General features: G+C 35.2%; 2 protein-coding genes and 1 non-coding gene across 4 annotated transcripts; 2 read left to right on the plus strand and 1 right to left on the minus strand.

Moving 5' to 3' along the window:
* Positions 1-863: 863 nt before the first annotated feature.
* Positions 864-4012, plus strand: LOC121203214 (uncharacterized). Of its 2 annotated transcripts, none has more exons than XM_041091547.1 (3): positions 864-1929; positions 3427-3506; positions 3622-4012. In XM_041091547.1, the coding sequence occupies exons 1-3, from the start codon at positions 1111-1113 to the stop codon at positions 3746-3748; spliced, it is 1026 nt and encodes a 341-aa protein (XP_040947481.1). In that variant the 5' UTR covers positions 864-1110; the 3' UTR covers positions 3749-4012. The 2 variants fall into 2 exon arrangements, with proteins under 2 accessions (XP_040947481.1, XP_040947480.1); XM_041091546.1 differs by having other exon boundaries at positions 872-1929; positions 3607-4012.
* Positions 4013-11189: 7177 nt separating this feature from the next.
* LOC121216591 (small nucleolar RNA R71) lies at positions 11190-11296 on the minus strand. The gene has a single exon (XR_005912772.1). It is a non-coding gene; the product is annotated as a small nucleolar RNA R71 (small nucleolar RNA).
* A 9171-nt stretch (positions 11297-20467) lies between these two features.
* On the plus strand, positions 20468-22804 carry LOC107938065 (transcription termination factor MTERF8, chloroplastic). The gene is made up of 2 exons (XM_016871101.2): positions 20468-21088; positions 21188-22804. The coding sequence occupies exons 1-2, from the start codon at positions 20809-20811 to the stop codon at positions 22456-22458; spliced, it is 1551 nt and encodes a 516-aa protein (XP_016726590.2). The 5' UTR covers positions 20468-20808; the 3' UTR covers positions 22459-22804.
* Positions 22805-23448: the final 644 nt, after the last annotated feature.

Below are 23448 nucleotides of genomic sequence, written 5' to 3' on the forward strand. Positions count from 1 at the left end.
AACTAATTTTTCTTATCATATTTACAAATAAAATTATCAGAATGGTCTTGTATAAAATACCATAAAATTTTAAGGCATTAAGGAATGCGGAGAAATTTGGGGTCATACACATATTATAGGTCCCTTTAAGGTGGTGCATGTCTATTGGCCTTTGCATAAACATTTGCACCGTCTTGCCTTGGCACCTCACAATTCAGGTTAGGATTTTGTTGTTGGTGTTGTTGAGATTCTTAATACTATCAGAATTTCTCTTAAAGGGCTTTAAACTATTTCTATATCATTAGAAGTTGTTGGGAGTTGGCACTTAAGCTTTGGGTAGCATAGGCTTGGCTTTGATAATTTGAGTGAGGTTTATAATTTGTTTGTTGATATGGATAAGGCTGAGTATAGTAATTGTAAGGGTCATAGTAATAGGTTACGAAGTATGGATTTGGCTAAAGTTGGTTAATGTTTTAGGTCTGATCTTGAGTTTGAATTGTGGAGATATTGATTTTTGGATTTGTCATTAGGATGCTTTAGCTCGAATAGAGAGTAGTTTTTGGCACATGTATCTCTTGATTGTTGACTTGCATTTTATTTATCCTAATCCCCTTTGTTGTATTGTATCTTTTTTTTAGGATGATCCTCAGGAGTTATATATATTTGCTTTAAATTAATATATCTAGTTGATAAAAAAAAATTTTACGGGCGTAGAATAGAGAGTTAAATTGGGTTAGATGGAACAAAGAATCCACCAAAGGAAAAAAAAGTTAAATTGGGCTTATGAGATGGAACAAAAATCCAGTACGTAGGTCCAGGCCTTTGTTATGGTGAACGTGAATCACGGGTCTCCAAGTTAACTCGCCTTTCAGTAAAGGAGAGAGACTAGAGAGGGTTTGATGAAGAGACACGTGGTAAAGAGCATACTGTGCGCATCGCGCACCCTTGTATATTCTAGCACTAGAACTTCCCCCTTCTTCAACTACGAAACGTTGGCCGCTCCATTTCAGTGAGAGTTGCTGAAGACCCAAATTTTATTTTATTTTTCTTTACTTTTCTGGTTCCATTTTGTTTGCTGTGTTATCGTTTTCTCAGATATTACGTCGAATCAGCTCAATCTGACGGTACCGAATGCTCTGCTCAATCCCAACCGCTAAGTCCGGTTCGAACTGGCTGGACCGGCTTCGTTCTAGCAAGGGGTTTCCGACCGGCGACAACCTTGACCTCGACCATTTCCTTGCAAATCCTAACCCTTCTGATTCTCCAATCACCAATGCCTCCGATTCTCCGAATTCCAACTCCGAGTCAACTCACTCCAACGATGGACAACTCCAGAATCTGAAGCCACCACCTCCGGAGGCGATATCCAGCGATCCCGAAGGAGATAAAGAATGGTTTGGTATAATGAGAAATGTCCTCTCGGAGCTCTTCAACATGGGCGAACAAGCCCAAACCTCCAGATTTTCCAGGAAAAAAGCTTCTAGGAAACAAACAAACCCTAGAATTTGCACTTTCAAGACTCCTGAGGAACAGAAAAGCAGTTCGGATAACGTGAGAAATGACAAGGATACCCTCGTTTCAACGAGGTCGTCGAATTCAAGGGAAGAATCGAAAGAGGAAGGCGAGAATAACAACGTGGAAGAAGATAAAGAAGAAGGCGAAGGAGAAGGACAGAGAGAACTGAAAGGGTACTCGAGAAGTGAAGTGACGGTAATAGACACCAGCTGCCCCGTGTGGAAAGTTGACAAGCTTATCTTTAGAAGGAAAAATATCTGGAAAGTTAAGGACAAGAAAGGAAAGTCACGCACCATTGGTAGAAAGAAGAGGAAAACCCCTCCATCTGACCTCAACAATGTTGGTATTTCTAATAAGAAACCAAAGATTTCGAGTTTGGAGCTTCGGTCACTCAAAGAAACTAGTGGAAGAGAATGCGGGTCGCCTGCAAATCATGTAAGTTTTAAGGTTACATGTCTCTTTTAAATCAATGACTATTATATGGTAGTATATGCATACTGTGTGTGAGCTTTTCGAGAGTTTAGTCATTATTAATGGAGTCCCATTCTGTTTTTAGTTTTTCATTGATGGGTTCAGTATTGCGTGTATAAATAAATGCTCTTCGTTGTTTTTTGCACTTTTTGATGGCTTTGGAAGTGTGAAAGGGTGTTGCTTATGCAAACTAATGACTGGAAAACTCATCATTTACGTTTACGAATGATGACACACAAGTAAACACAATTCTGGTATACCCTTCTGGGTTTGATTTAAGCTGTTTTTTCCAGAGTGGTAGGCTATTCTTCATGCTGTTTTTGATGTAATCCTTACTGCTGAAGAGAATGGAATTCAGTTCTTCTGTACTTTCAGCTCCTGGTCTTGAATCTGATAATTTTAATTGTTTAGTGCTCTTCAAGCATTTTTGTTAGATTTTAATGTTTGGTGACTATAATCAAAACACAGCTCCCTATTAGTACTAATAAAACTTATGGTGCATAGTGGTTTGGAAGATTCAGATTTTCTAAGGTCCAAATGATTTAATTTTGGTGTTGTGAAATAACAACTGAGATAATAATTGTTTGTTTTTATTGTTTTCTGTCCTCTCAAAGCCAATAATAGCAGTTTGGTTACTGAGCTACTTCTTATATATAGCTTATATGATATGGAGATGCTTTTGGATAAATCATAAATCATCAGCTATTTATACCTGTTGCTATAATGTGTGGTTTTGACATGTAGATCTAGTAAATCATATTATCTGAACTCAACTATAGTGAATTTGAGTTACTTCTTGTTGAGTTATTTTTTGTGTTCTTTGAAATATTTGGTTTGATGTTCAGTTTCTGCCTTACTGGAAGTGGAAGTGAACTATTTTTTTAGAAAAAAAAGAATAGGATTCTTGGTTATATATGTATTCGTTGACTATCAATCGAATATGGTTTTGTTGGTCTGTCATTTGTATGTGTATGTGAAATGGAAAAAGTACCATAAAACCCCTTGTACTAGGAATCAAATTGCATTTTGCCCCTTTTTCTCAAAAAATGGGCAAATTAGTCCCTATACGTTAGATCAAAGAGTAAATTGGTCATTTCTGTTAAATATTTCATCCAATTCTACAGTTAGAAACTGGCATAACTGACGAAATAACTATACAGTTTTATGCTGATATACATGGACCAGTTTTTAAGAGTAAAAATGGGTGGAATTGTTAACAGAAGGACCGGTTTGCTCTTTGATCTAACATATAGAGGTTAATTTATCCATTTTTTGAGTAGAGGGGACAAAATGCAATCCAACTCCTAGTACAAGGGCCTTCATGATATTTTTACCTATGTGAAATTGGCAGCTCCTGGCTGCATGTTGATGGTTTTTTGATCATTTACATTCAGCATTAACAGGCTGATGTCAAGTGATTCTAACTTGTATGTATATATATATATTCATCTTCTATGCAAGGGGTGGAATGGTCCAGATGACAAAGACGAAGAAGTTCGTGATGAGGGACCTGCTGATCTTACCCAAGTTCTTAGAAAGAGGCAAGCAGACTAGCAAAATTACAGCCGTTTATTCTTCTTTTTCTTCTAATCATTTTAATTTACTTGATTTTGCTTTGTGCTTAAATTTAATATCATCCAGGTTTCCTTTCTCCAGATTACCTCGGAAATCAGGAAAGGGAAGTTCTGTTATCCTTATGAAGGCTATTCCAACAGGCAAGAAAAATGGAGCAAAGCTAGCTAAGAATGGCCTGAAGGACAGTCAGAGGCAATATAAAACCTGATAAGGCAAACCTTAAAGTTTGTCTGGTATAGCCAATTTGCATGCCAGTTCTGCATTTGAACCAGCAATTACTTCTATTTTCATTTTATCTATAGGTGGAATTCAAAGGCCTACATGGCTGAGATTTTGGGGCTAAAGTTGCTCTAAACTTCAACCCTGTGGGTAAGGTGTCCATATGTTGTAATAGTGTATTATTTCATCAACCGTTCCTATAACATTTATTTTTTGTTTGATAAAGTAATATGAAATTTAAATTTAGATTTCACGAGATGGCCATGTTGTATGTTTCAATCAGAAGTTGGAAGTTTAAAGTTATATTCTTTGTTATCTTATAGAAAAAGAAAAATCAGGTTTGGAAATTATCTAATGCACAATATGAGGTTGATCTGGTTGGGTGAACTTGTCGATAGGCAGTTTTTTAAAACCAGACCAAACTGGTCAGTCAGGTCCAATTGGTACTTGGATGGATATGATTTTACTGTTGAATCATTTATTTGGTTTCAAATCATTGTTTTTCATTTAAATATGGTTTTTTGTTTAAATTTAATTAAATATATAAATAATATATATTATTTATATTAATACTTTTAAATAGTAAAAAATGTTTTCAAATTTGAAAAAAAAATGGGTTATTTACTATTTGGGGTTTAAATTTGGCAAGTGTTTTCACATTAGACTTTGAAATTTTTTTATCTAAGTTAATCCGTGAATTTAGCAATCATTACTATATTGAAGCCTAAACTTTTTTTATTGAAGTTAGTCCTTGTGTCATAGGTCGCACATAAAAGCCCGTGACCAATGTGCACATTGATGATCCATCTTGTTCACTTGAGTCATTCGAGTCATCAGGATTGACTCATTGCTTGAAGAGACTGAAGGTGTAACAGCCCGCCTGGGGTAGATCAATCGATATGTCATTGGCGTATAAACGTGTAAGCTAGGGTAGAAAAGGGGTGAATTATCTGTTAAGTGTTTGGATGGCGTATTGTATGAACTTGACAGTATGTCATTGTAGGGGTATCCTTGTTGGAATTCGTCATTTGGCGAACTCTAGGGTTTGGCGGACTCTTTTATGAGACGATCCGCCAACCTTAGATGTTCTGGGCGCACCAGTTAATTCACATAGTGATAGAATTATTTTAAAAGGAAACGATAACTCGATGAGTATCATTAGAGTTTAGTTGAGAAGTAGTTGGAATTGAACTAAAATATTATAGATGATAGCTTGATATGTTTAGGTAGTCGAATGGCTTGTTTAGTTGGTTGTTTAAGTGTACAAGCAATGTTTTACCACTCTGATTAGTGGTAATAGTTGCGTTTGGTAAAAGATTAGACTTCAAAAATTTGTTAGGCAAGTTTAGTCTCAGATTCCAAGGGTGATAGTGGGATGTCTGACCTTCCCACTAAGCTTATTTTCTGTTGTCTGTTCTATAAAAGGATGCCTATAGCCAACATGCCTCACCTTTGTTTTATCCTTGTGTTCTTCCCTACGTCCCTAAGAATTTTTCAGTTATCTTTGTTAGAGGAGACGAGGAAGGTTTCGAGAAGCTTGTCAAAATGCCACTGATAAGTACCAGCTGACTGCTCAAGAAGCTAGTGAAGGTTCGAGCAATCGAGGCAAAGGACTAGTGGAGTAGATTTTGTCTTGAAGTTTCTGGTGAGTTCTTTCTTACTTCTTTTGAGTTATGAAAATTTTATGATCTGTGGGTTGTGTAAGGTAAGTTGTCTTTACTGAAGATAAGTCAATGCGTGCTGAATTGATGTGTGAGTAATAAACCAATGTTGTATGTGTAAGCATGGCCATGGTTAAGGTGAAAATGCCCACCTTATGTGCGAGCCCAGTACCAGACTATCTGTGACATGTGAAAATGTGGAAAGAAGCATTATTTGTTATGCTAAAGGTAGGACAGATTTATTGCAAACTGAACTGACAGATCACGGTCCGACCATGCGGGAGAACACATGTTTAATTTAACAAGGAATATGAACAAAAATATGATTATGGCTGATATGCATTTCTAATTTCTAAAATATGGGTCCAAGGTTGGCACAAGATTGGGTCATAGGTAAATCTACATTATTGAGGGAAAAATGTATAAGTTGGCAGTATGTATCCGCTAGGGGTATTATGTGTGTTATATTGGCGAAGTGTTGTCACCAGAGAACTGTACTAGCAACTTCGTGTAATGTGTCTGTAATAGCCCGATTTTTGGGTCTAGTTGGAACAATGGTTTTGGGACCACAAATCCGATGAGGAAAATTTCGAGGACTAAATTTATTTTAAGGGGGAGAGAAATGTAATACCCCGAAAATTTTTACACTAAGATATTATCTTTGATATAGTAAGGAAATAAAGTGATAAAAAGGAGAATTTTGAGTTATGACAACATTGAGAAGTATATTATGACATATTAATTAAAGAAATGATTAAATTGCAAAAGTGAGAAAAGTTTTGTTATCTAAGAGTAAATACTCAAAATTTGAGGGGTTAAAGTGTAAATATGAAAAAGTTAAAGGACCAATAGTGTAAATATTTTAAGGGTTGAATAATCTAGAAACTAAGGAAAATGGATGAATTGGGACCAAATTGAATAGATGAAGAATTATGAGGGACTAAATCGTAATTTTACCAAATTAAGTGATGACTCAAGGATGGAATTTTAAAAGATCTAAAGGGCAAAATGGTCAATTAGAAGAAAGAGAAATCTAAAAAATAATGATGATGTTGTAGATATTTTAGATCAAATAAATAAATAAATATTAGTTTATTAATATTTTAATTTGATTTTTAAATGACATATTATCATTTTATTATTATTTTATTTAGTATATATATATGTGGAAAAAAAGATGAAGAATCATCTTCCTTTCCATGCATTTCACGTTAGAAGAGAAGAGAAGAAAGAAAGTTTTGCTTTCTTTACAATTTGGTCCTTCCACAAAAAATTTACCATTTTCACCTAGAAATAAAAAGAATTTCCATAGCTACCAAGACAGAAAAATGTTAAGGAGACTATGGGGAGCTAGAATATCAAGTTAGATTCAAGAAATAAAGCTGGAGGAGAGAGAAAATCAAGTTAAAGATTGAAATCAATAGAGCAAGGTAAGAACATCAAGATTTCAATATATTTTTAAGTTTGATATTATTGAAAAAGTATGAAATTGATGTTAATGTAGGGTTTTATTATATAAGGTTCTATGTTCTTGATATGTTAGTGAAGGGAAATAAGAGGAATTGATAGAAAATATTGTAGAGAAAGGAAAGGAGGGTGTTATAAATTTGATTATCAGCATCTTGCACTAAAATAGTTTTGGACAGTAGCAGTAGGTTAACTTTGAAAAATCACCATAAATAGTGAAAATTTAATTAGAGGATGAAAAAAATATAGAATTAAATCTTATTTAGTCTAGTTTCTCATAGAAGAAACGGTGTAAGTAATGAAATTGTAAATCATGAGATATAATGAATTTTGTTAGATAAGGTCATAATGAATTCGGGCTCCCCTATTCTGACTTGGAAAAATCATTAAAAATTGTATAAAAATAATTATGGGTTATAATTTATATATTTAAAATCCTTGATGAGTCTATTTTCAATAGAAACAAATGGAGACATCATCTGAATTCTATACAAAGAGATAATTAATTTTTAGTGAAGAGGGGTCGAAACTATCAAATAGTGAAATAGGGAAAATTTAAAGAATAAACCATACTTATTGGATAAACCAAAAATTCTGAAAATTTTATGGTAAGAATATATGTGATTCTAGTTTCAGGGAAAATTAACAGATCTCAATTTGGAGCTCTGTAGCTCGAGATATAAATAAATTAGTGACTCTAACTCAGACAGATAGCTTGAATTTACATACAGGAAAATGGTGATAGTATGGATAATGTTGTTTAAATGTGTTATACACATTAAAGATGTGAAATGGAGAGGAGGAGGAGGAAAATTAGGAAATATATGAATGATTTGTGCATTATTGGTCATGGTTTAAGCTCATGTGTGAAAATAAATTTTCATAGTTTGTGTATGGTATATTCGGTATATGGTTTGGCATGAAATAATATCATGAATGGTTCATGAATTAACACATGTTGGTAAACGTGATACATGAATAAATGTTGTGCTCATCCATGCTTATAATGCTTATGCTATATGTGTATTTGGATAACATATTTGGTGTACATGCTTAGGCTTTGGCCAAGTAGTGGTTGGATTATGCCACGTTAAATTTATAAGTTATGCATTGAAATGGTAAGTGCCTAATTGGAAATATGCTTGTGATCATGAAAAGGGTGGTAAGGTTTAAATTATGTAATCTCTAGTGAAATGGTTTATCACGTGGTTAGTTCCAAAAAGAGTTATGTTTAAATACACTAGCTTGCGACTATGGTTGAATGATATGTTTATATCTTGTGTGATGTGCATAGGAAACGAGTGTGGAAAGATAATGAAATAATAAGTTCATATGGCGGAAATTTAATGATTAAATGTTAATTTCATGAATTATATAATGTATGATGAGATATATTTGTTGATGATTTGAGAATAAAATAACAATGCGAAAACTGAATAAATGATCAAATTGAGCGGAACGTCGGATTTGAGTACTTCTGATCAGTGACAAGTGATAAGTGGTAGCTTTAGCTACACTTATCTGATCAGTGACAAGTGATAAGTGATAGCTTTAGCTACACTTATCTGATCAGTGACAAGTGACAAGTGATGAGTGGTAGCTTTAGCTACACTTATCTGATCAGTGACAAGTGACAAGTGATGAGGTGTAGCTTTAGCTACACTTATCTGATCAGTGACAAGTGACAAGTGATAAATGTGATCCGTGTAAGACTATGGCAGGGCTATGGCTTCGGAAAATGCTAAGTGATCATACGCAAGACCATAGTTATACTATGGCAAAGTGGAAGTGAAGTACTCAATTTTCCATAACTGTTCCCTAATTTGATTAAGGATGGTAAGTGACAAATGGGCCCAAAAGAATTATAGTAAATGGATAAGTGGTAGTGAATTTATACCAGGATGATGAGTTGAGTTGATGTTGTTGTTTAAGCTAAAGTGATATTTTCATTGCAAACTTGAGAATTTCATAAATGTGTTAATGAATGGTATAATCAATAAACGTTGAGTTAAATGATAAATACGTATTAGTATTGAACTTAATGATTTGAATTGTGAACATGAGAAATTTGTGAATTGAATGAAATAGAAATGAAGCACTGAATTATTAAGACTTGTGAATTGCATGAATATGTATCGGGTCTCGTAGGTCCTATTTATTATGAATATAATATTTCGAGGATATATTATGAAGAATTATAAAATCATGTTAATAATTTGAAAGTTTTAATTTAGATGAAGTTTTATAACTCGGTTAAATACGTTTACAAGTGTATGTGTTCTGGTAATGCCTCGTACCCTATTCTGGTGTCGAATACGGGTAAAGGGTGTTAGAGTGTCTATAAGACTGAGTCTTGAAATTGTCTTTTTCTTTGGGTTTATTTTTGATAACCTGAAAATCGTTATGTGTCTATTTGGAACTCATTAAATTCAAATGAACTTATTCTGTTATTTTTCTTTCTCAGGCATTTGGGTGGTAGTAGAAGATTTGTAGAAGGGGATTACACCAGAGCTGCAGATAACTCTTGAAAAGAGTTATAATTGATGCTTTTATACTGGGTCACTTGTCTGTACTTAAGTGAACTTAGTTGCATTTTAGAATATTATTTTAGCATTTTTAGAATATTGCATAATAAGCTTGGATGGTACTTAATATTATTATTTGTTACTTTTAATTGCATGTAGAAGGATTGTGTTTGGTGGTTTGAAAAGTGCAAGATGTGGAGAAAGGAATAAATGAATAAAGGTTTGTTAAGGCAAAAGGTTGGACAGTCTGCCAACTTGTATGCTGTGGCAAATCTCATAGGGTTGGGATAACTTGACAAAACCTTTATATTCTTTAATGGTTAAAGCATAGATTTGAATTAGTTTACGGTCTCATTCAATTGTTTTATTTCTAAATTGTTTGCGTGCAATCCCTAGACATAGACGATTGTACAACATGCCCATAAACTAATTTAATTTTGAAAAAGTTGAATTAGTTGGACTAAAATTGAATGATATGAGTAAGTACTCGAAAAATGCTTGTAGTAGACTTTAGACATAGAGCAACGCTAATACAGAAGGAAGCACTATAGGGTACCGTATTAAAGGCCTATAGACACGGGCAATGTAACTTGAGGTTTTTGCTTCTTAAAAGAAGCATACACTTTAGAACTCTTCTGAGCAGTAGATTGATTATGATTTTGCCGAGGTATTTCTGACAGTAAGGGTAGATTCGTAGTCATTCCAACCTTCCATTTCAACATCGTATATCCCTTATCCCTTGCCATAATATCTTTGCGGTCGCATCCTTAGTTGTTTATTTGTTCAGTTACATATGATTCATATAATCATTTTTGTAATTGCCATTGCATTTTTACTATTGCGTTGCCATATCATTCTCAATTATTTATCAGTTACACATTTTGTTCACATTAATATTTCTTTTGTTTACCATTGCATTCTTATCATTATTTTTCTATGACATTAATCTAACTTTGTTATAATAACTTGACCATTTGTATACCTAATCTGATCCATGTGGAGACAATATCACTTATCACTTTATTACTTGATCCGAAGTGTATACTTGCACAATTCACATATTATATTCACATGCGACAAGTTTTTAGTGCAGTTGCTAGGGATCGAAAATTTGGTGTATTTTGGTTTGGTTATTTTAGTTAATTCCATTAATTTAATTTAACTTAGTATAATTTAATTTCTACAGGTTTATCAACAGTGCATGAGAAGAGGCATTCCTACTAACAAAGAGTATCCTTTTGACCTAGAGATCGAGAGAACTCTACGAAGAAGGTGAAAAGAACTGAGAAAAATGACTAGAAATGGGAATGATCCAGGTCTCTCGATGATAATCCAAATGATCCTGGCCTCAATAGAAATCCAAATGGTTAGGATGTTAATCCTTCTATTTGTCAGGTGATATATAACCGAAATAGACCCATTTTAGATCATATTTTTCCAATTTTGGATGATTTGAATCTCGGTATAGCCAGGCCACAAATACAAGCTTAACAATTTAAGTTGAAATTGGTAATGTTTCAGATGTTGTAAATAGTAGGATAGATCAGTGGATTACCAATTGAAGATCCAAGATTGCATTTAAGACTTTTCGTAGAAGTTTGTGACTCGTTCAGACAACTGGGTATTCTTGAAGATGCCCTGTGACTTAAACTGTTTCCATATTCTATAAGAGATCGTGCGAGAACATGGCTGAATGCTGCTGTCAAGAACAGTGGCATTATGGAATGATCTTTGCTAGATATTTTTGCTACAGTATAATCTACCAAATATGAATGCCAAGCTTAGAAATGACATCACATATTTTCGGCAATTAGAGGATGAAACACTATATGAAACTTAGGAACTATTTAAAGAATTAATTCAAAAATATCCGATGCATGGATTTCAGCACTGAACTCAGATAGAGATGTTTGATAATAGGTTGAATGCATATATGTTGATAGTATTTGATGCATCTGCTAATGGTACCTTGTTGGATAAATCTTACAATGAAACATATGAGATTTCGAAACGAATTGCCAACAATGATTACCAATATCCTACCACGCGAGTTGGGACTGGCAGGAGGGCGACTGGCACTATGAAACTTGATGCAATCACTTTATTGACTACCCATGCATCATATTTAACTAATCTGATTAAGACAACGAAGAGGCCAACTGCAGTTCAGGAGATGAAATCAGTTGAACTAGTATGTGTTTATTGTAGTGAAAACCATGTGTTTGATGAATGCCCATCAAATCTAGCATCTGTGTGCTACATGGGTAATTTTAATCAGAATAATAATCCTTATTCCAACACCTATAATTATGAGTGGAAGCAGCATCTAAACTTTAGTTGGAATAATCAAGAAGTAGAGAATTTTAATAATACGGCTAGACAGAAATGCTAATAATGCACCACCAGGTTATAATCAACCTATGCCGAGGCAAAATGCCAAGCAAGGTCAGGCATCTATTTCATCATCATCTATTGAAGCTTTGACTTGATAAAAATAACAGTGGAGGAAGAGTTCATGAGATTTTACCATAGCAATTCTGATAGTGATGAAAATTTATTTGAGCGGAGACCCTTGTGCACTTTGTTGGAGCAAAATTTACATGGAGCTATTGATGTCAATGACATGAAAATATGAGACACATTTAAAGTTAATGGATAATGTTTGAAGCACTACTGGGGTGTTCATGTAGAGTGAGACAAACAGTCCATTGATCTTCAAGATGTTTAACATCAATATCTTGAAAATTCTTTTTATTTTTATTTTATTTTTTCGATTTTAATTTCTCTTAGTTATTTCATTTCCTTTGTTTAATAAACTGCAGGAGGGAAATGGGTCAGTGACGTAGAGCCCATTGAGACAAATCCTACCAACGAAGAGATTGCACCCAAAGCACTAAAGGAAGAACCAGAGAAAACAGAGTCTGTTAGTATTGAGATTGACCGTGAGGACGAAGAGGAAGCAAATCCCTCAATTGCACCACCAGTGGATAGCACTGCGGCTGTTTCACCTTCTTCTACTGAACCGATAATTGAACAGGATCGTGAGATCGATTAGATTATTGACGAATTCACCAGATTTGATAATGAAGAGGAGGATGTACCACCCAATTTACTTAAAAGGCCAATGCGTTATAAGATGAGTGCATAAAAGACCACTAGCCGCAATTAAAGTACCTACATTCCAGTCTAAGCCAGGGAAGTTTTCTTTCCCTATGTTATGTATTTTATTTCTTTTGCCTTGACATTTTCTATGCATATCTATCTTTTTGTTTCATATTACATATTTGTAAATGAATTGAGGACAATACATCCCTTAGGTTTGAGGATGTATTTTGCATCTATACTGCATTAGATATTTATTTGAGCATATTTGTTTTAGTATTTTTGTTCATTTGCATTCATTTTGCCATAGCACAAGTGACTGCCAAAAAAATTATTTAGACTGTGATGAGTGTATTTTTGCCTATGATGTTCAATAAGGAACTTAATTCTTCTATAAACTTAGAAAGTTGTGACAGTGGATTAGGTGACGTTAGCTTAGGATAGTTTGCTTGCAAATTGATCCTTAAAATTAGGATGTCTTCATTCCGATTACAATTGATCCATAGTAAGTTTCTTTTGATAAACTTAGAGACTCTTGAAGCTATATTCGGTAACATGGCAATACTTAATAATGAATAAAGTGGCAATGTTTAAGAAAATTCAAGAAAAAAAAATCTAAAAAATGTCATAAATACTCTAATTTTTAGAACTGCTGAGTAGGCCAGCAACATTTTGTTGCTTCATTATGTTGTTGATTAGAAAAAACAAGTTTGAGTAAGAGTGTGTAAAATAATAATAAGTAGTAGTATAGGGGCACTCCATTGTACTAATGGGCTAAGTAGCTAAGGAGGTAGTTGTTTGTTCCATCCATCTTTTTATTCAAGTGCCTTAGCTTTATGAATGAGTGTTCAAATCGTGACATGATTGAGTATTGGCAATTTAGTGTATGCTTCATTATAATTTTCATGTTAAAGAATCATGTGACGAGCTGAATTCCTTAGTAAAAAAAATAGGCATAATAAATGGATATGTATGTATTTGAGTATGTATAAAGCCAGAATAAAACAGAAGGAAAACTAAGTTAGTTAAAAGATGAACTAAGTAAATTAGGAGGTACTTGCGATAGTGAAAATTTCATGAATACTTAGGATTTTTCTTTCTTTTAGGGCAATATTTTCTGTATTGTCTTTGCTAAATAAGCTTACGAAACTTGATCAAAATTTTAAACATTGAAGATTGCTGGAAGCTGAAGTACAAAAATGCTCTCTTAAGGGTCTCACAATGCAAAGGTGATTATGTTACTATAGAAATTCTTACGTTCATGCATTCATGCACATCTTGCTTGAGGAAAAGCAATAACTCAAGTTGTGTAATTCTAAAGAGTTATAATTCATGCCTTTAGACTGGATCAATTGTCTGTACTTAAGTGAACTTAGTTGCATTTTAGGATATTATTTTAGCATTTTTAGAACATTGCATAAGAAGCTTGGATGGTGCTTAAATTTTATTATTTGTTACTTTTTTATTATAAAAAGACCTAAAATGTCAAACTTCAATTAATTGCATCAATCTTTACAAGGTCATGAATATACATAAGGTAATCCATATTAAAATTCCAATTACACCTATTTTTAATAGTAAAGTCACAAATAAAATCAGCCACTTGGTGGCAACTTCGATTGGCCCACACAACTTTGGCCGAATCAAGTTTATCCAATTGCTTACAAGCCTCATTAATTCGGCTTCCCAAAATGGTGATATCTTTGTCACGATTATTGACCATGTTGACCAAACTTGCACAATCAGACTCAAACACGATTTTTGAGATGTTGAAAGTACTTGCCACATTCAAACTTTCTTCAAAAGCTTTCAACCCCACCCATTCAGCAAGCACTGCCTTCTCTTTAAAGCCACCGCTTCCCTTAATCACGAAACCATCTAAATCCTTAATAATTACACCAAAACCCACCTTACCATAAGAGACAAATGCATTGAAGTTGATTTTAACGTAACAATTTGGAGGTTTAATCCATTTCTTACACGTTGGGGCAATAGGGATCACCAGTTTATTAGCCAAGTTATGGATTCTAAAGTCATGGCAGAGTGTTTTTGCCTTCTCCTACACAACTCTTGCATCGTCCTCTTTCCCCTTAAATAAAATTATTCTTGTTGTTCCAATTATTCCAAGGGGTCGTGAATAATTTAGCAGCTACCTTCAAGTCCAAAACTCATAACAAATCTTCTAACCAGTCAATGCAACATGAGTAGTCACCAATGAGCAGCCGATTATCGAAGCCCCTGAGAGTTAGAATGGTGCGAGCCGTAGGGCACTCATTGGGAGTGTGGATAAAGGGTTTCCTCCTTTGCACCACACCCAGGGCATTTCTTCTCAAAGTTCTGCCAGATGGAAGAAATGTTGACATAAGTTGGGAGAATATCATGATCCACCCGCCAACAGAAGACCCAAATTTTAAAAAGCGTTTTCAACTTCCAAATTATTCTCCAATAAAATCTATGCGGACCGAAGCCAATCTATTTAAGAAGGAGCCAGGAGTAAGCAAATTTCAACGTATAAAAACCATGTAGGTTATGAAGCCAAACCCTCCTGTCATTAATACCATCATTCAAAATGGGCAAATTACAAATCTGGTCCCCTAACGAACTCCCATATAGCTCATTAACTGTATTCTTGTTCCGTTCCATATGGTTTTGATTCCATAAATCTCTAACCTTTCTTTCATTGTTGGTCAACAAAGAATGGCACAGAGAGCCACCCTTTAAACCTTCAAAACCCTAATTATCATTACAAATGTCAACGTTGTTATCGTTCCCCACAAGCCAAACAAAATCGTTCTCAAGAGCTTTGGCAGCCGTAGCTATACTTGACCAAGTATACAATGGCTTGTCAACCACTTTGGGGTGAAAGATATCCCCACTCAGAAAGAACTTATAGCTCAACACCTTATAGCACAATGTATTTTTTAAATGGGTAAGCCTCTATACTTGTCTGCTGAGAAAGGCCAAATTGAAGAGGCGCAAGTCACGGAAACCAAGCCCTCTCATACTTTTTGGATAGCATACTCTATCCCAAGCCAACATGGAATATTTTCTACTTCTTTCATTGTTAGCCCACCATACTTGGCTCATCCTTGATTGCATATCCTCGAGGATGCCCTTGGGCGTGAGAAAGACAGAAAATGAGTAAGTAGAAAGTGATTAGAGGATAGCTTTTATGAATATCTCTTTACTGCCATATGAAAGGATCTTCGACCAACTATTAATCCTACATGAAAAACGATTAATAATGATATGAAAAACGATAGTTTTCTTCTTTTCGATCGATAGAGGTAAGCCAAGATAATTGCCAAGATTATTCACTACACACATCCCAAGTAAAACACTATATTATTGCCGTTGAACAATGGGTGTATTCAGGCTAAAAAAATATGGGTTTATCAGTGTTAATGTTCTGGCCAGATGCTTTGGTAAAATTCATAAGGATTTTCAAGACAGCCTCGACGTTTTTCTTTTTGTTTCTAACAAAAAGGAGGGCATCATCAACAAAAAAAGTGATTAATACAAGGGTCGTTAATGCTAATCCGAATGCCCCTAATAATTTTATTACTCCTAAGATTAATCAACATTCTCGATAAGGCCTCCATGCAAAAAAAAAAAAGGTAAGGGGAGAAGGGGTCCCCTTGTCTAAGACCCCACTCTAGAACAATGATCTCTAAAAGAACCATACTGCATTTTACCACATAACAAACCAACCGAATGCAACTCATGATTTTTACCACCCTAGCCTTCGCATAACCCAATCATTTCATAACTTCTTCAAGAAAATTCCACTCAATGCGGTCATAAGCTTTGCTCATATCGAGCTTGATGACAAAACCTTTATTTGGACCATTCTTAAAACTTTGAAGATAATGCATCAACTCATGAGCTATAAGGTTGTTGTCATGGATCATATGACTAGGAACAAATGCACTTTGGTTCTGACTAATACACATCGGGAAAGTAGTCTTGAGTCGGTTTGCAAGGACTTCGGAAATAATTTTGTACAGAACCCTGTATAAACTAATAGGACGAAAGTTAGTCATGCCTTGAGGATCCTTAGTATTAGAGATAAGAATAATCATTGTATCATTAAGGCTAGCCACGTTTTTTTTTGCCATTTAAAACATCATGACATCACTTAATAACATCCTTACCCACAACCTTCCATTTAAAAAAAAAACAACAACCTGAAAGGCCATTATTGTTTGTTACTTTTAATTGCATGTGGAAGGGTTGTGTTTAGTGGTTTGACAGGTGCAAGATATGGAGAAAGAAATAAAAGAATGAAGGTTTGTCGGGGCAAAAGGTTAGACAGTTTGCCAACTTGTATGCCGTGGCAATTCTAGGAAGATGACCGAGTCAACACTCAATGCATAACAGTTTTAGCCCAACTCTACTTGTACCAAAAAATTTGCGTAAAAAAGAGGAAAAATGATCATGAGATCATGAGTTGATAACCACTTACCCTAAAGGAAAGGATTTAAACCAAAAAGAAAATCTAAAAAAAGAGGAGAATATATCTTGGGTTGTTGGATTTATCCTACGAAAAAATCTTATAAAAATCCAAAGGAGGAAACCCTTAATGGCGAACAAGGGTAAAGATCCATAGGCAAAACTAGAGGGTAGTGGTTGAGTAGAGACAGAAAAAATAAAGCGAAGACAGTCCTTCTCAGCCACCACAGGACACTGTACCGCTGGAGTGTAATTTGGACACGCAAAAGCTGTCTTCCCATCATTCTTCTATTATTTCTTAACTATTTCTGCGTGAATTGATTTGATGAAAATGATGTTGAATGATATTTTGGTTTTGAATTTTTTTGCCAGCCCATGAGCTAAATCTCATAGGGTTGGGATTACTTGTTGAAACCTTTATTTTCTTTAATGGTTGAAGCATAGATTTGAATTAATTTATTGTTTCAATCAATTGTTTTATTTCTAAATTGTATACGTGCAATCCCTAAACATAGATGACTATGCAGCATGCTCATAAACTAATTTAATTTTGAAAAGGTTGGATTAGTTGGACCGAAATTGAATGATATGAGCAAGTACTCGAAAGATACTTATAGTAGACTCTAGACATAGTGCAACGCTCATACAGAAGGAAATAGTGCAATGTACCATATTAAAGGCCTATAGACATAAGCAAGGTAACTTAAGGTTTTTACTCTCGAAAGAAACATATCACTTTAGAACTCTTCTGAGCAGTAGATTGATTACGATTTTGCCAAGGCATTTCTGACAGTAAGGGTAGATTCTTAGTAATTCCAACCTTTCATATCAATATCATATATCCCTTATCCCTTGCCATAGTATCTTTTCCATCGCATCCTTAGTTGTTTATTTGTTTAGTTACATATTATTCATATAATCATTTTCGAAATTGCCATTGCATTTCTACTCTTCCATTGTCATGGCATTCTCAATTATTCATCAGTTACACATTTTGTTCACATTAATATTTCTTTTGTTTACCATTGCATTCTTATCATTATTTTGCTATAACATTAATCTAACTTTGTTATAATAACTTGACCATTTGTATACCTAATCTGATCCCTGTGGAGACGATTTCACTTATCACTTTAGTACTTGATCCGACATGTATACTTGCACAATTCACATATCATATTCACACGCGACAGAGCTACGTGCATAAATCTGTTTGTAAACAAATTTTGTAATTCACCTTGCCGTCTATATTATTCCATTTTTGAAAGAGAATTTACCTTTATTATAGAAGTGTAAGCCAAGCTTTCTCGATTTGCAGCTTATGACCTCTTTTATATATAATCGCTATTAATTATGAGTGAATGATTAATAGGCTAACTCTTATAACCCCTATTGTTTTGTCCTTTAAAGATGCATTGCCAATTTAGAAAAAAAAATGGTTTGTAACTAAAAAGGGAACCTTAATAATTGTTTTCTCAAAGATTTAAGTAAAACCAAAGAATTTTTGAATTCGTCAATAACACCCTAGTCCGTTGGGCGGTATGTCTGGTTGAATGATGTACGCCAAGTCTTATTGACAGGCCAATGGATGTTACATAAGGCCCATATACTTGAAGCCTAGTAAAAATGTAAACATTCTTGTAACTCGTATTTTACTTCGGTAAATATTATAATCCTAAAGGATAAGAATGTCTATTGTTTAAATCCCTTATGGCTTTTATATTGTAGATAGATTTTAATCTCAACTGTTGATGTAATTTAAAATGTATCATTGGATTGTGGGGAGCTCAACTATAAATAGAGGTTCCCTCCTCATTTGCAATCACTTCATTATTGAATAATTAAACACTTTGTGTGCATTAATCTCTTGTGTCATTTTCCGTTCGTTTGTTGCTTCTTTGTTTTTGAGTTTGCTTCTGCTAATTTTTGGTGCCTCAGAGAATTCTCAACTTTTGAAAGTTAAGCTGACTTTGGCGGATTTGAAGCAAAGTTATGGCCTAAGGCCGTACGGTTTTCCAAACTAAAGTTCTAATCCGAAACAGTTGATATCAGGAGCCAAGGTTTGTAAGGTGCTGAGTTGAGATGACGAAAGAAGTTAGAGAGTAGAATGTCCCAATGGAAACCCTGAGAGGTCTAAGAAAGCTAACAAATCGAGGGATATGTTATTGACTTTAGAAGGCAGGATTGCCAAACTCGAGGGTTTTGTAGGTGAGATGAAGGAAAGCCTCGAGGTAGTTGAGGGACGCACTACAGGGTTGGACTTAGGGAAGTATCAACTCAAGGGACAAGTGTTGGATACTCTCAATAGCAACATAGAAGATATGCGAGTGGCTTTCAATTCCACTTTAGGTAAGCTGACAGAGTGGGATGATGCTCTCGAATCAGTATTGATGGCTTTGAAGGAACAAATTGAGGAGCTTAAGGGAGAGCTCATTGTTTGTAGAGCTGCCGTGGGAAAAATGGGTTTTGGTTACAACACTGAACCATCAGATAGATGTTTCAAAAGAGAAAAGTCCGCGAGGGATGTGGAGAACTTCTTATGACAAATGGAGCAATACTTTCATGCTTTAGGAATCAAGAGTGATGCTACTAAGGTAAATATTGCATCCATGTATTTTATTGATGTCTCTATTTTATGGTGACGTCTTAGGTCCACAAAAAGAGTTCAAGGGACATTTTTACCTACAATATGCTGAGAAAAAAGTTCGGGATAAGTTACGTCAGCTTTCGCAACAAGGCACGGTTAGAGAGTATGTGAAGAAGTTTAATGAACTAACGTTTCAGATTTCCAATTTGGATGAGGAAGAGGCTTTCTTCTTTTTCATCGATGGGTTGAAGCCTCAGGTCAAGAAAGAATTGAAACATTAAGGGATTAAGGAACTTATTAAAGTCATGGCTGTAGTAGAGTTGCTTGTTGAGCTAGGTGGTAAAAAGTCAAAAAAGTTTGAGCCTTCCAAGCTTAAACTCAAACCAAAGGGTAATGGTGGGGGAGATAAAAGACAACTCGACCAAGACTAAAGATAGTAAGCTCCAGACAATGAAAGTTAAGCCCAACAAGATGTGGAAATAGAAAAAGGATAAGGAGTGAGTGAAATGCTTACTTTGCGACGGTCCACACATGATGAGGGACTGCCCCAAACGATACATATTTCTACCATCAAGGGAGATTATAAGCTATAAAAAGGCATTGATGAAACTTGATTTGATCTTGAGTTGCGTCGAAGCCAAGAAAAATCCGCACATTAGAACTTAACATTTTTTTGTCCACGTTAATCTTTACTATTTTCTTGAAGGAAAAGCTAAAAAATAAAATTTAGACTTTAGTATAAAAATAATTGTTAAGTTTAAGAATTAATTTAGAAAAATAAATTCAAAACCTAATATAAAAACAATTGTAAAATTAGAGTTCTAATGGGTGAACAATCGTGTAAATGGAAAGAATTAACTTTTAATAAGAAAGTTAAAACTATAATATATCCGAAATCCATTCAGGCAAGAAAAAAAAAGGATTAACCCCAGATAAAATGTTTTGATTCATATGCTCCAATTCATAGACGCCGAATGCTTCCCACAAAATGATAAAAGGGTGCTCTCTCCATTCAGGCAAGAAAAAAAAAGGATTAACCCCAGATAAAATGTTTTGATTCATATGCTCCAATTCATAGACGCCGAATGCTTCCCACAAAATGATAACAGGGTGCTCTCGAATTTCTACCGTTCAGCTTATCTTGTGAGCCAACTAGACTAGAATTGCAATGATGTCACCTTCAGGAAGCAATACCATTTTGACTTCCTTATTGTGACCAAAGCCCGCCTTCGCTAGAATTGAGGCTTATCCAAATATGGTTGCTGCAATTACCATGTTTACAAATTCCTTTTGTCTTTCCTCCTCTTCTACTTTCTTAAACTCACACGCTGTTACCACAACAAAATTATTATCCCCGGTTTCTTTGTATGCAAATCCAACTGCCCGCCCACGCGAATGGTTCCCTATGATAAATGCTACTAAGACATCACATAATCTTATCTATTTCAGGCCATTCAAGTGTCCCCAACCGGCTAGCCGTTTGCTCATCCAATGTAACTCTGTCGACACAGCTATCTCTCTTTGGTGGGAAGCAGGTTTGTAATTCGCTCTCTTCGAGGCATTTTGTCAAACACTTCTCGTATTTGCAACTATTCTCTCTTTTTGTCAAGACTAAACTGTGTTGTTTGTGGCAGGTATGCTGTTTTCGGTGTTCAGAGAAATTGGACTAAATGAAAAGGAAACCAATTTACTTTTGGGCAAAAACCCAACTTTAAGATCAACTTCTTTGGACAGAATACGTGCCCGGGTTCTTGCTTTACAGTCGGTTGGAATCAATGGCTTTGCTCTTTATCGTTTGGTCATTAAATGTCCAAGTGTACTCATTGCTGAGGAAATTGATCCTGTGATTAGTTTTGTGCGTGATGATTTAGAAGGAAAGGTTGAAGCAGCACAACTGGAACGCCTTTTTATTACAACAGAAGCGAGATTTTTGCTTGGTTTTGCTCAAAAGGTTAAACTGCTGCTCCATCATGAAGTTCCCCAAGAGAAGATAGCTCATGTTCTCAACAATGCCAACTTGAACAAAGCCATTTGTTGCAAGTCTGTTGAAGAACTTGAAAGAACCATAGCTTTCTTGAAACCTTATCATGGCATTGAAATAATAGTTAGGCGTCCTGCAATTCTCAACTACGATTTGGATTCTCAGTTGATTCCAAAAATTCGGTTTCTTGAAGAGCTTAGCGGAGGTGATGCAAATGCCACCGGGACAGTGTTGCGCAAACTGCCTGCCATTTTGAGTTATAGTTTGGAGCATATGGAGAGTCATGTGGATTTCATGAAATCATATGTTGGTCTTGATGACCGGGAAATATTCAAGATTATTCTCGTGTTTCCGAATGTGGTAAGTGCCAGCAAAGAGAGGAAGTTGCGTCCTAGAATAGAGTTTCTCAAGCAATGTGGACTTAATTCTAATGACATTTTCAAGTTCTTAACAAGAGCCCCCTTGTTTGTAGCCCTTTCCTTTGAAGATAACCTTGCTCATAAACTTGGATTTTTGGTAAAGATTGGATACGAATATAGAACAAAAGAGTTGGCAGTGGCATTAGGGGCTGTTACCAGAACAAGTTGTGAAAATATGCAAAAGGTAATCGGGCTGTTCTTGAGTTATGGTCTTTCTTGTGAAGATATTTTTTACATGAGCAAGAAACACCCTCAGATATTGCAGTACAATCCTGGTTCTTTGGAAGAGAAGATGGAATATTTGACAGAGGAGATGGGCCGAGATGTTAGTGAGCTACTAACTTTTCCTGCTTTTCTTGGTTACAAGCTTGATGACAGGATAAAGCACAGGTATGAAGTGAAGAAGAAAACAGCAGGGACTGGAATGTCCCTCAACAAGCTCTTATCAGAGTCTGCTGACAGGTTCTCAACAACAGAGCAACCAAAAAGTCTGGTTAATGATTAACAACTGGAACCAAGACTGATGCTTGAGAGTGGTTTCTGTAAGTTGTTCATAGTACCCAATCAAAAACTTGCTTCTGTTAGTAATATCAATTATTGTTAATCTTAATGAGCCATTGTGATTGCACCTTGATGATGAGAACTGAAATATGGCAACTAGAGGAAAAGTGATCTCACACCAAGTTGGCCAATCACAGAAGTTAGAAGCTTCTACTTAAGAAATTTTTATAGTGGTAAACCTAGTGAACTGATTTGATTTGTCCTTAGACAATTATATTATAGTGGCAAAGAACACATTTCTGTCGTTTTAAGTGCTTTTATTTTATTAAGCATTACAAAGTTGCGTATTATGAATATTCCTAGTAAATTACCAACTCATTTGACAAATGTCATGTTCATTTTCTTGCTTCTCTGCCTAACATAAGAACTGTTTTTTTGGTGGGAACCATGTGTTTCTTAATCTCACTATACATGTGCTTTTCACGCACCCTTTTGTTTTTTTGGTTGAAAGTGGAAATATGACATTCCTTTCTGGTGTGATAAAGAGTTCCAGAGAGACTCACCCAACTGAACCATCCCCTCACTTATGCTTCTACATACCAATTGTCCATAAGCTGCTCTGTGTGTGTTTGCTCCTGAACTAACTAAAATGATCATTGGAAACTAAAGTTTTGTATATTTCCTCCAATTTCAATCTTGTTGAGGGCAAGTATCTACTTTGGAGTGTTTGACTCCCTCAACTGAAGGTATTGTTCCTGTGTCGGGGTCTTGTCTCTCGTACTTTGAGGAGAGCCCAAAGGGGTTCACGGAGTTTAAAGAGTGTCTCGGTTGATGTAAATACGACTTGCAAGCTCATGGGAGAGGTGTTAGTATTGTGCGAAATATTAATTATGCATGTTGCACCTGCGGGGGATCGAATTATCAACCAAGGCTTAAATACTAACACCTCTCCTGTGAGCTTGTAGGTTGTATCTACTTCAACTGAGGCACTCCC

Source organism: Gossypium hirsutum, chromosome D04 (genome assembly GCF_007990345.1).
Source record: "Gossypium hirsutum isolate 1008001.06 chromosome D04, Gossypium_hirsutum_v2.1, whole genome shotgun sequence".
NCBI lineage: Eukaryota > Viridiplantae > Streptophyta > Magnoliopsida > Malvales > Malvaceae > Gossypium > Gossypium hirsutum.

Excerpts from the sequence above, each read along its gene's own strand:
- LOC107938065 (XM_016871101.2), top strand. The coding sequence starts at position 20,809 with ATGGTTGCTGCAATTACCATGTTTACAAATTCCTTTTGTCTTTCCTCC. Across the intron at positions 21,089-21,187 it reads CTCTCTTTGGTGGGAAGCAG|GTATGCTGTTTTCGGTGTTC; the intron begins GTTTGTAATTCG and ends TGTTTGTGGCAG.
- LOC121203214 (XM_041091546.1), top strand. The coding sequence starts at position 1,111 with ATGCTCTGCTCAATCCCAACCGCTAAGTCCGGTTCGAACTGGCTGGAC. Across the intron at positions 1,930-3,426 it reads GCGGGTCGCCTGCAAATCAT|GGGTGGAATGGTCCAGATGA; the intron begins GTAAGTTTTAAG and ends CTTCTATGCAAG. Across the intron at positions 3,507-3,606 it reads ACCCAAGTTCTTAGAAAGAG|GTTTCCTTTCTCCAGATTAC; the intron begins GCAAGCAGACTA and ends AATATCATCCAG.